Source organism: Merops nubicus, unplaced genomic scaffold (assembly GCF_000691845.1).
Source record: "Merops nubicus isolate BGI_N331 unplaced genomic scaffold, ASM69184v1 scaffold26288, whole genome shotgun sequence".
NCBI lineage: Eukaryota > Metazoa > Chordata > Aves > Coraciiformes > Meropidae > Merops > Merops nubicus.
The window spans coordinates 1-12,181 of NW_008628104.1; the positions used below are offsets into that span (position 1 = coordinate 1).

The window sequence follows — 12,181 nt, forward strand, 5'->3', positions numbered from 1 at the left end:
ATTAACCTTTTTCATAGTAAGAGACAAATTCACCCCAGTTCCCCCAAGACGTGCAGGGCTGCTGGAGGGGAAGCATATGTGCAGGGTGTGTGTGATACTAACAAATTCATTGATCTTCACAGGCTCAAGAGTAAGTGCTTACATGACAAGGAAACAGATCCTCTTGTGCAAGGCGTGTAACTTCTGGGCTTACATGACAAAATGACCTTTTGGAAACAGATCCTCTTGTGCAAGGCGTGTAACTTCTGGGCTGTCTCTTTTCTGTGTCGCAAGAAGACTTTGGAGTCTATTTCTAAAAATAAGTTTCAGACTTCATTTGACCTGCATCCCAAATGATAGCATTTTTACTTTACACCAACAGATTCCTTAGCCCCTCCAATCAAGCAGAAAGCTCGTTTTAAAATTAAAGATGCCAAGTGCCATTTACGGCCTCGCAGCAAAGAAAAAACAAAAGATTCTGGGAAGCAAGCTGGTTTAGGTATGTGGTTTCTTCTAACATGTGAATAGCATTCTGATTTTTTGTTTGTTTGCTTGCTTGTTTGCATATTTTATTTTTTTTTCCACGCTGCAGACAGAAAAGGAAGTAATGGTTTTCATGTTTGGATCTGAATTTACATTCAGGCCAAGCTTCACACTCTAGCTGAACAGTAAATAAACAGTAGTTTGGATCTAACAGTGCTGAACTGTCACCAGTTGCTTTGGAAAAAAACATCATTTAAAAGCATATGAGTATGGAATGAAGCTGATCCTTTTCCTGATATTCTGCCATTATTATTGGTAATAGCAGAAATATCCTGAGGCAAAATCTATGACCACTGCAACATTACATGAAACAGTATCATCTTGCTTTCATTTAGTTTTCTCAGATGACTTCTGTAAAGGAAAACAAAAGCTATTATTTGCTTGCTTTACCCTGGATTAGTATCCCACTGCTGCAGCAAAGACAGCCCCTGAGTGGGAAAGTTATAATCAAAATCTGAGGTTACACAGCCTTAGATCTTTTGTTACATTGAAGTGAGTAGTTAGGATGTTAGAAAAAATATTTAGAAGATTTAGACAAAATTACCAAAAATAAGAAATTTTTAAATGGGTTGTGTTGACCTGAATCAAAGTAATCAAACATTTTAAAAACTTGCTATGACTAGGTATGGGGTTTATTATTATTGGTTTTGACCAATACATCACTTTAAAAGTGAACATCACTTTTAAAGTTGAACAAAAAAAAGAGATTTTAAAAGTGCTATGTCTTTAAAATATGACATTTGTAATGTCCTATTACAATAATTTATTTATGACTTCATAACACTTATTTCTTGTCCTCTATCCCTTTATTGTCCTGACTGGGACAATTAAAGAGTGTTTGAGTGTTATTGCTTAAAATATTTAGAGTTCATTTGAATTTAATTTTAACTTTAAATTTTGCAGATTTTAAAACACAGTATTGGTGTAGTTTCAGTAGCTCATACTGTTCTTAAAGCAGCTCAGAAGCTTGTATCAAACATCTCCTGGTGATATAGTCTATGTTTTGGATCCATCTTGCCACCACTTTTGCTAGGGAGTGAGGAGCTGTCTATAAGCCCTGAATGGAGAAGAGTAAAAATAGCTATGCTAAAAAAAAAATGCTAATGGTTTAAAGACTTTTATTTTTAAAATTTAGGTTCAAATTTTATTTTACACTGCAACTGAGACATTTATCTCTCTGAATTTCCAAATATTGGCTTAAAACAAGTCTCAGTCAACAAGTCAAGATGTCCTTGCTCATCCTTATGTATCGTCTTCTTTTAATAAGATGTGATAATCAGGCTCATTTTTAAAGTCATAGAAGTTTATTTTTTTGTCACAGAGTATTTCTTGGATGCTTTTTCTAGTCTTCTGCTTGCTTTGCTTTGTGTTTGTTATGTCATCTGAACTTCTGGGTCTAACAGTAAGACTATATCATACAACCACACACTTGGAATGAAAGCCTTCTGGTGGCTTGAGTGCTAGAAATTTCTCCCTCACCTGGAAGATGCATGGCCTGTCACAAAATGGATGTTTTTGACTTAGATTTGTTATATAGGGAGAGGATGCTTACATGACTGTGTCACAAGAGATTGTGGCCTTTTTCTCCTCAGTGGCTACATGTCACTGACAAGGGCATTCAGTTCCTTTGGCTTGTGATAGGATGAGAGGAAATGGCCTCAGGTTGTGCCAGAGGAGGTTTAGATTGGATATTGGGAACAAATTCTTCACAGAAAGAGTTATCAAGCACTGTAACAGGCTGACCAGGGGAGTGGTGTAGTCACCTTCCCCAAAGTTATTTAAAAGATGTGTTGATGTGGTGCTTAGGGACATGGTGGTGGACTTGGAAGTGTTGGGGTTCAGTTGGACTCACTCTTGGTCTTTTCCAAGCTAAATCATTCTATGTTTTCCCCTCCAATGAAGCCTGCAAATACATTCTCCTCCCAATCAAAGGCTTTTAAACCCCTTGATATCTGTTGATTGTCATTGCTGAAAAAGATTGAATACCAGCTGGTAGTTTCAACCATCAAATGACTCTGTATAGTACTGCTTGTCTTAACTAAATTCTGTAAAGCACTTTCTAATCCTTGTGGAGAAGAGAGGCAGGCAGCTGTAGGCATTAGAGGTAGCCCTGTGCAGCTAAACATCACCATGCTGTATTTCTGCCTCCTGCATTCACTCGTGTAAGGAGGAAACCCAAAATTGCCCAAAGATGCAGGCGTCTAACAACACATGTGAAACGTTATGAAGTCTGTCACTGCATTCATGATAACCCAGCTGAGATATTGCTTATCACCCTGTTGCTGGCTACTTTGCTACTTGATTTCTTTTCTGTGTTGCTTCTCTTATGCAAAGGAGGTCAATTCCCTTGCACAGACAACTGCCAGGTGACCTTTGTGAACCTCAAGTGCGATTCCTCCAAGAAGAAGCGCCGAGGCCGCAAGTCACCATCCAAAGAAGTATCCCATATCACTGCAGAGTTTGAAGTGGAGATGAAGTCAGAAGAAGTCTCAGGTTTGTGAAAGATCTCCCTGTGGAGAGAAATCAGAATTCAGTTCCTTGGTTTGTTGTTAGATTCTCTTTGATGATGTTTCACCAAGCTGCCATGCAAACCTTTTAGCAAAAGCCTCGTTCAACAGCCTTTCCAAACTCAAAAGTTTCAGGGTTTTAATTGAAAGGATCAAAGATTGAACCAGCAGCAAAATTCCTTCAAAGCCTTGAGTTAAGTCATGTATTTTAGTTTAGTCTGATTTCTTTAAGCAGCAGAAGTGCCAACTGATGTATATAGAATGTAAGGATTAGGTAAAAGTTCTGCAATGATGACAATAAAAATAGCCTCCAAACTGTAAGCTGCTGAAACTTCAGTCTGAGAATCAAACACATCTATTACGTATTTGTGTTTCTGTAACAAACTTCAGGAAGAAAAACAATTGCTTCAAGTTATTCATGAGATGGAATATCATAAAATGCTATAAAATCTAGCCAAAGAAAACATGGGCTGAATTTTATAAAGACATCCATCCTCAAAGGCAAGTTTCTTAACCCTGAGGGGCACCTCACTAGTTCAGTGATTCAAACAGAATTGTGCCAGAAAACACCTTTCTGTGTGCCACTCGGATGTTTTGGTGAGGGAAATGGGAAGAATCCATAATCAAATGAGGAAAGCATGGGCAGGGAACAGTCAGACACAAGAGTGGTGGCAGACTGTGCATATATCCAGAAGTACAACACAATGGGATTGATGCTTTCTGCAGTCCCTCTCTCTGTGCCCTCAGTATAACCAGGCTTCTTAATGCCAGAGGCAGGGTAGCTGCACTCAGTGTGTGTGTATGGGCTGTGAAACTCAGTTTGCTTGACCTCAGTCTACTGTCTTGTCCCTTTATAAGGCCTGGATTTGGATACAACGAGCTGCTTCTCTGCTTTTATCATCTTAATGATATGGAGAAGACAGTGAAGCAAACAGGTGCCCCAGCATGCTGCAGGCTGAGCTTTTTGTTAAGCACCTCTTTTTAAACATGAATCTCAATTGCTTCTAGTTTTGTTATCGTTTCCCATCTAGACACCTGTAACATTGACTGTGTTCGGAAAAGGATGGAGCAGAAGCTGCAAACTGCAATCAAAACATTGAGGAAATCTATTAATAAACAGCAATTTTACATTCAGTTTTCTGGGACAGAATATGAAGTGGCTCAGAAGCCAGCTAAAGCTACTGAAGGGCACGAAGCTTGCAGTACAGGGCAAGTGTTGCAGGATGGAAAATGTGGTAAGTCCCAAAAGCTTTGTTCAGCCCTATCCCCCAAAACAAGCCATCCAAAATGAACTTGTCCCTAGTCAGGCAGACACTCTATGAGGTAACAGATGATCTGGATCATCATCTCTCAGCATATCTGCATGGACCACTGATGGTTCATAAAGCTTAATTTCATTTCCATAAGGAAAGCAGCATACCCATGCATCCATTCCCATGCTGGCAGCTGGTAGGTATCAAGGCCTGCCACAAGGCAGTGTTGGCAGCCAGTTGTTCCCACTTGCTCCCAGCATCTTAATGAAATTCTGTAATAATTACAATTCTGTAGAACAATCATATGGTGTTTGGCTAGATGCTCTGTATTTAGTTTTACATTACCTGTCTCACTCCTCTCACCACCAAATATCCCGTGACCTATGGATATATTTGTATTTAACACTCAAGAGGTTAAAAAAACAACCAAACAAACAAAAACAAAACCCCAAAAACAAACCAAAAAACCAAACCAACACCAAAGTATAGGAATCTATTTTAACTTTTGTAAAATACCTGATTTTTTAAAGCCCTTTCCCAGGTTATCAGGCTCTAGGGCTTTACTGGGGGTGAGCTGCTAGTGCAATCCTACTAATGGCAGTTCTAAGCTCTGCAAGCTTTCTAATCAGAGTGATCTTTTCAAAATTGGCTTATCTGTTTTTCCAGCTTCTTTTAGACACCGAGTGGTTTACAAGCAAAAAGAAGTAGTTAAGTGCAGGTCTGGTAGGTACCTCTGATGTTGTTCAGAGGCTTTTTTCAGCATATAGGAACAGTGATTTAGAAACTGCATTGAAAGACTGTTGCTATTAGTGTGTAGAAACCCATATGTTTTAACTACCTATATCCAGTGGAGAAAAATGTTTACTGCAGTTATGTACCCTGCTGCAGCAAGGAAAGCAGGTGTATTCGTGTCTGTGTTTAAAATGCTTTCCAGTTGGGCTATTTGAGTGTCAAAAGACAGAAAACATTACATGGGATACATTGCCCTTGGAGAATTCTCTAGAACTGATCTCAGGAGACAGACTTTTTATGGTCATCTTCCATAAAACCAAGTAAATACACCTAAAAATTCACTAAAAAACTTTAAAATTCCCATCACTTCCCATACATTATGCACCATTGTTTTAATTAAACTGCAGTATACTGCCTAAAGACTGCACCAGCTTTGTTAACAGTACATTCTCATTAACTGTTAACAGTTCTCATGAACACTTCAGTGCAGTGCCATTTAGCAGCTTAAACAGCAGAAGAAGGACCTCACCCTGATGTAAATTGACCTAGACCACATGGAGATGGGCCTGTTTACATCAGGTGAGGGTCCTGGCCTAACATATGCAAAACATATGCCATTATAATGCTGGGGCCAAAGAGCTCCATCTTCTCTAAATGTTGGATATAAAGGCAAATAAGGTGATCAAATCAAAGTCCTTATAGAGACTGTCCTTTTCTTTTCTCAGTTACCTGCAGCACAGGCACCTTTTATAGCGGAGAACAGAATCAGTGCGTTCCCTGCTCACCAGGAACATACCAAGACACAGAAGGTCAACTCACCTGTGAGCCTTGCCCAAGCAACGATGGACAGGGAGTAGCAGGCGCCCGGAACGTCTCAGAATGTGGAGGCAAGTTTCATTTGGTTATACAAGGTTAGGTGTTGCCACACAGCCTGCGAGGCATGGAGGCTGAAAAAAGGGGAGAGCCTTCCACACTTCTGTCTTGTAACTGAAGAAATCTCTGTGTGCTTACAAGCAATCTGCAAAATCTTTTTGCTTGTTGCATGCCCTGACGTTGCAGAGCAGAAGGTGGGACCTGCTGCAGCAGTGTGAGCTGTGGTATGGAAATGAGCAAGTCAGGCAAGGCACTTGGCTTTGGGTTGGGTGTGGAGTGTGGACATAGCTTGACTCCTAAGGACTCGTCAGGTATGTTGTGACCCAAAGGGATGGATTACTTTGGACTGGTATTGGTGAGTCTAATGAGCCTGCTGATTCAATGTGTTGCATAAGGTGCAGTTTACCTGGTCTAATCAGCAGCAATCATTATTTTGAGATGGGTAAGCTGCAGGGACCTGTGACCTGCACTCAGACCTAATGACTGCAAGTTTCAACACTGCTTGAATCTGCTGTGGCTTTTGGCAGGTGAAGTAGCACTTCTGACTCAACTTCATGATATATAAATTAGACAATGATAGTGATAACACCTGATTTCAAAAAAAAAATGTGCTTCTACTTGCTCAAGATAAGGTTTTAAGACACAGCAATTATTTTTCTCTACCTTATTTTAGTACAGATGAACAAAATCTAGTTTATAGCAGATAATTTATTTAACTTTGAAGGAAATCTGTCCTGTCTGCTATGCAAGTTCTAACTTTAAAACTCATTCTTCTAATTTACATTAATGCTTTCTTCGAGGCTATCTAGAGTTAGAACATAGTATCATAGAATCCTTTAGGTTGGAAGGGACCTCCAAGATCATCAAGTCCAACCACTGAGCCATCAGGGCTCCAAAGTCCTCTGCTAAAACAGATCAGAATCTGTCAGGGTTGGAAGGGACCACAAGGATCCCCCAGTTCCAACCCCTCTGCCAGGAGCAGGGACACCAGGTTAAGTAGCACTTCTGACTCAACTTCATGATATATAAATTAGACAATGATAGTGATAACACCTGATTTCAAAAAAAAAATGTGCTTCTACTTGCTCAAGATAAGGTTTTAAGACACAGCAATTATTTTTCTCTACCTTATTTTAGTACAGATGAACAAAATCTAGTTTATAGCAGATAATTTATTTAACTTTGAAGGAAATCTGTCCTGTCTGCTATGCAAGTTCTAACTTTAAAACTCATTCTTCTAATTTACATTAATGCTTTCTTCGAGGCTATCTAGAGTGAGAACATGATGAATGTCACTTCAGAAACTGCCACTTTTTCCCCATCCACTGAATAAAAAATAACTGTAGTGTCTCCACTCCAAACATATGGTAGATTTTTCTGATTTACTCTATGGAGGAACTATCACAGGAAAATTCTCAAAATGCCTGTGCATCTTTGCTACATTGATTTGTATTTATCTGAAATCTAACAAGAATACATTATCAAAAGAAAAATCTGAGTTTATAAAGGTTGACTGTAACATACTGAACAAAGGAGCAAAACAATTAGAGGAAAAAGACTTTTTTGTTTCAAGGGTTGCATTTTAATTTTCCTTTTGCAGAAAACCAAAAAAGGAGCCCTCTTGATTATTTTTGCAGAGTGGATTTGTCTCAAAATGTTTATTGTCAGATCACCACAGCCTGTTTTTCTGCTCAGCTCTCCCCTTTTCTCTAAAAGTGACAAGAGAGAATATGCTTTGGACTTCGATAAACCACCTTGTCAAAGATGGTACCAAAATCAGCACGTCTGATAAGATGTGTTGTGTCACAACAGCCAGCCTGTACAGTCATATTCTGGCCAGCTGGGGTGGGAGCAAAGCTAAATCCCAGAGATCCTGGTCCCACAGGTGTCTGTAGGAGCTTGACTTTTGTGGGGACAGAACCTGAACTTTTGCTAGCAAAATCTCTGGTTCATCCTGAGTGCCATGTGTATCTAGGATGTTGGAGGCCCTCAACGTTTTCTGGCAAGTATCAGGGTTCTTAAGGTTTCCCCCATCCCACCTAGAGGTCTCCAAATTTTAAGGCTTTCAAGCCAGTTGTTTCTGCCTTCTGGTCAGTTCTCAGGGAAGCTAAATTACCAAATTTTGGGATGAGGCAACCTCAAACAACACCTAACATCTCAAAGTGCTGGTCTCCCAGGCTGGGATGGTGTGAAGATATGCATTGATGCCATAATCATAGAACAGCTTAGGTTTCAAGGGAACCTACAGACCATCTAATCCAACCTCCCTGCCACAGGCAGGGACACCTCTCAGCTAGACCAGGTTGCTCAAGGCCTCATCCAGCCTGGCATTAAACACCTCCAGGGAGGGGACATCCACAACCTCTCTGGGCAATCTATCCCAGAGTCTTGCCACCCGTGGACTGACAAACTTCTTCCTAAGATCTAGCCTAAACCTGCTCTCCTTCAGGTCAAAACTATTTCCCCTTGTCCTGTTGCTGGTCACTCTTGGGAAAAGTCCCTGACTTCCTGATTCTCAGGTAGGTTGTCAAGGAGTAAAGTATTCAAAGTAGCAAGAACACACAAGCCAAACACACACCTACCAGAAACTGCCTGCAGAGCAGTTTTGGAAACTTCCTTGTGTCTGTCCATAGACCCATTCACAAAGTGCTTTGCTTTACACAAGTCACCATTTTCTGGTGGAAGAGCTTCTGACTGGCACTAGTTTTCACAGCTACCTGGAAGACTTCTGGTGTCAAATATTCTCACAAGACAGGGTGCTGGACTGGTCCCATCCAATCTGGTAAACCCCATGATGTACCGTTTCTAGATCTATAAAATGGAGATATTAAAAACCCAAATTACTTCATAGATATGGTGCAAAGATGCATTTTTTTTTCCTACAAAGTGCTTTGAAATTCTCAGAGGAAAGACAAAAAAACAAGCAGAAACCGGTAGCAAAGAGCTTATTAAGAAACTAATTGTATTTACTAGTGTTTTTTTGGGAAGCTATTACAGGAACAATACAAAATCATCAAATGAGATTAGAATTTGATCTGCAGCTGTCTTGATGTCATGTGTTTAAGTTAAAGGAAGCATTGCTAAATATCAGTGGGTTTTCTACTTTGTGCAGAAAAGTTGTCTCACTAATACACTCATTTTCAAAAGTTGTCTCACTAATTTTCAATTTCTAGGGCAGTGTGCTCCTGGGCAGTATTCTTCAGATGGTTTTAAGCCTTGTAGAGTCTGTCTTCTTGGTACATACCAGCCTGAACCAGGACGGACCCTCTGCTTTCCATGTGGTGGTGGACTTGTCACCAAATATGAAGGTGCTGTTTCCTTTCAAGACTGTGAAACCAAAGGTAAATTTTAAATCCTTCTTGCTGCTTGGCCTTTTCTTTGTAGTTTTCAATGCCAAAGGACTTTAAAGGCTCCACAATAACCATAGTTAATACATGTAGAAATGCAGTGTGTGATGAAATTAAATGGTGAGGAAGTCTATAAACTAGGAATGGTTCTTCAGAGGTTGTGGAGGCTGAACAGGCTTTATTGTTTTCTCTGGAATTTACCACAGGTAGGGATGGAGCCAGCGCTGCAGCTGGTGAGTGAATCAGCCCCACTGCGTGGCAAGAAATCAGACAAACTTGCAATATATATTGCTTTAGCCTTCATACCCTGTATATTTTTATTTACCAAATTAGGAAAAATAAATACTACAAAAATTACCTGAAGCTAAGGATTGGTTGTTAATGGGCTAAGCAGAAGCAGCAAGCGTGCGACACGCTGCGTGTTCTACAGTGTCAACTTCCAGTGGAAATGCTGAAGAAAGAATCTGCCCAGATGCATTTTGGTTGAGTTATGGGAATGACATGCTGGCCCTGGCAGTCAGCCACTGAGGGAGATCTTTCTCCTGCTGTTGTGGAAGGCATTCTTGTTGAGGCAGAGAGGTTAGCAGCCGCCATTGGTGGCAAACTTACTGGAGACCACTATATTAATGCTGAGGGACATATATAGCACCTGTTAATTGTTCCTAAGGGTTTAGTTCTAGCCTTTGGAACATAATTTTAAAGTCTTTTGTAATGGGAAACACATTGTGATGTGATGGTGCCTTTTTTTGCCTTTTATGGCCTAATGAGTATATTGCAGAATGGGGATCATGAGGTGTGTCCAGGTTAGAGGACAGTTGCCTCTGCACTGAAGATTGCTACTTCTTGATAATAACATGCCTCACACCTTACAGTTCATTGTTCTCCTGGACACTACTACAACTCCACAACCCACAGATGCATCCGATGCCCTGTGGGAACATACCAGCCTGAGTTTGGTCAAAACTACTGCATCACCTGCCCTGGGAACACAAGTACAGATTTTGATGGCTCTACTAATGTTACACACTGCAAAAGTAAGTTGTGTTTATATTCATAGAATCATAGGGGTTGGAAGGGACCTCAAAAGTTCATCTAGTCCAACCCCCCTGCCAGAGCAGGGTCACCTAGAGTACATCACACAGGAAGGCATCCAGGTGGGTTTTGAATGAAGCCTCCACAACCTCTCTGGGCAGCCTGTTCCAGTGCTCTATTACCCTCACAGTGAAAAATTTTTTCCTGATATTCACCTTGAACCTCCTATGCTCCAATTTGCACCCATTACCCCTTGTCCTATCACAGGTCATCACTGAAAAAAGCTTAATTCCATCTTCCTGACACTCACCCTTTACATATTTATAAACATTGATGAGGTCACCCCTCAGTCTCCTTTTCTCCAGGCTAAAGAGACCCAGCTCCCTCAGCCTTTCCTCATAAGGGAGATGCTCCACTCCCCTAATCATCTTTGTAGCCCTACGCTGGACTCTCTCCAGCAGTTCCTTGTCCTTCTTGAACTAATTGCCAGGTAACAACAGTGAAATACTCTCATAGGGCTTTTTGAAGTACTCAGCTTCCTATCTTCAGTTCCCCTTTTAAATATCCCCAACGATTCCAGTGCAATTTTATGTGATCTTTTGTGAGCAACTGATTCTTTTAGGCAAGCAATTTTTTTTGTCTCTACAATGCTAATTTAAAATAGCTTCTCTATAATAATTAGGTAATGTCTTCTAAACTTAACTATTCATGTGAAAATCTATCATAAGCTTTTGTTCTGGTTATGTGCCATATGTCTTCGAAGCCCTTCATTATTTCTAATGTAATTTGGGTTCATTAGGTATTTGTAAGGAACTTGAAGAAGTTTGAGTCTCCTATAAAATCTTTGTCACTTTGCTGTTTTAGATACTCCCTGTTTTCAAGCCAGTTTCTGACCTTGCATCATCTTTGAGGCTTGGATTAAACAAAATATTTAAACATATATCTCATTTTATGTGGGTGAGCAGGCCTAAGTAACTTACTGTACTTACTGCTGTGGCAAGCAGGAGTTTTGAAACCTCTGAAAGTAAAAGCAATGCATTAATGGAGATTCTTTATTCACTGGTTAAGCTAAGATAAAGCAAAGCAGATGTGTAATCACCATAACGTTGGCTGTTATGATCATCACATTCATTCAGCTAAATTGGGTTAAAAACAAGTGAAGCTGGACCAGAATACCTCCTGCAGGTCTTGATAGTGACCACCACGTGTGTCCCACCACAGTGGGATTGTGCTTACCTACCTGTGTTTGTTTCTTAACCATGTTAAAGCAGCCCAAATGAAGCATTGAATCAGTTTATGCCCCAGAGATGAAGGTTTTGCAGACGAGTTGGAGCAGCCCTGCAGATAAGTCATTCCTTTAAAGGCTTTCCATGCTGAACAGAGGCAGCTGGAGAGTGTGTGCCTTTCTAAAGCCACAAGGAGGAGTTCAGAGTTGCTCTTGACAGAGCTAGAAACACACCTCAAGTCAGCGAATGAGCTAATGCAAATGGGAATTTTGTTTCTGCACAGACCAGCACTGTGGAGGAGAGCTTGGGGATTATACTGGCTACATTGAATCACCCAACTATCCTGGAGACTACCCAGCTAATGTTGAATGCATCTGGAATATAAATCCACCCCCAAAGAGGAGAATACTCATCGTTGTACCTGAGATATTTCTCCCCATTGAAGATGAATGTGGTGATGTTTTAGTAATGAGAAAAAGTGGTAAGTTGCCAGACAGGGGTTCTATAAATATTCATTGCAAAGGGACTGAGTGGAAGGTTCATACTGAAGGGATGACTGTCTTCATCTAGCTAGTGTTTCTAAAAGGATTATTGAATGAACTGGAACAGCAAGTTAGAACACTGTGCCAATAACAATTAACAGAGTGATGTTCAAGTGTCTTGGCTGAATCACAAAGCAGTTCATGGGC

At 40.4% G+C, this 12,181-nt stretch overlaps 1 protein-coding gene across 1 annotated transcript; it reads left to right on the forward strand.

Annotated features, from left to right (window-relative positions):
• Positions 1-361: 361 nt before the first annotated feature.
• LOC103778959 (signal peptide, CUB and EGF-like domain-containing protein 1) lies at positions 362-11,973 on the forward strand (the record flags this gene model as incomplete). The annotated part of the gene is made up of 7 exons (XM_008946577.1): positions 362-478; positions 2,857-3,015; positions 4,061-4,264; positions 5,740-5,901; positions 9,061-9,228; positions 10,107-10,268; positions 11,776-11,973. Coding segments are annotated over 7 exons (1,170 nt in total), but the record flags the coding sequence as incomplete, so codon positions are not given.
• Between the last annotated feature and the right edge of the window lie 208 nt (positions 11,974-12,181).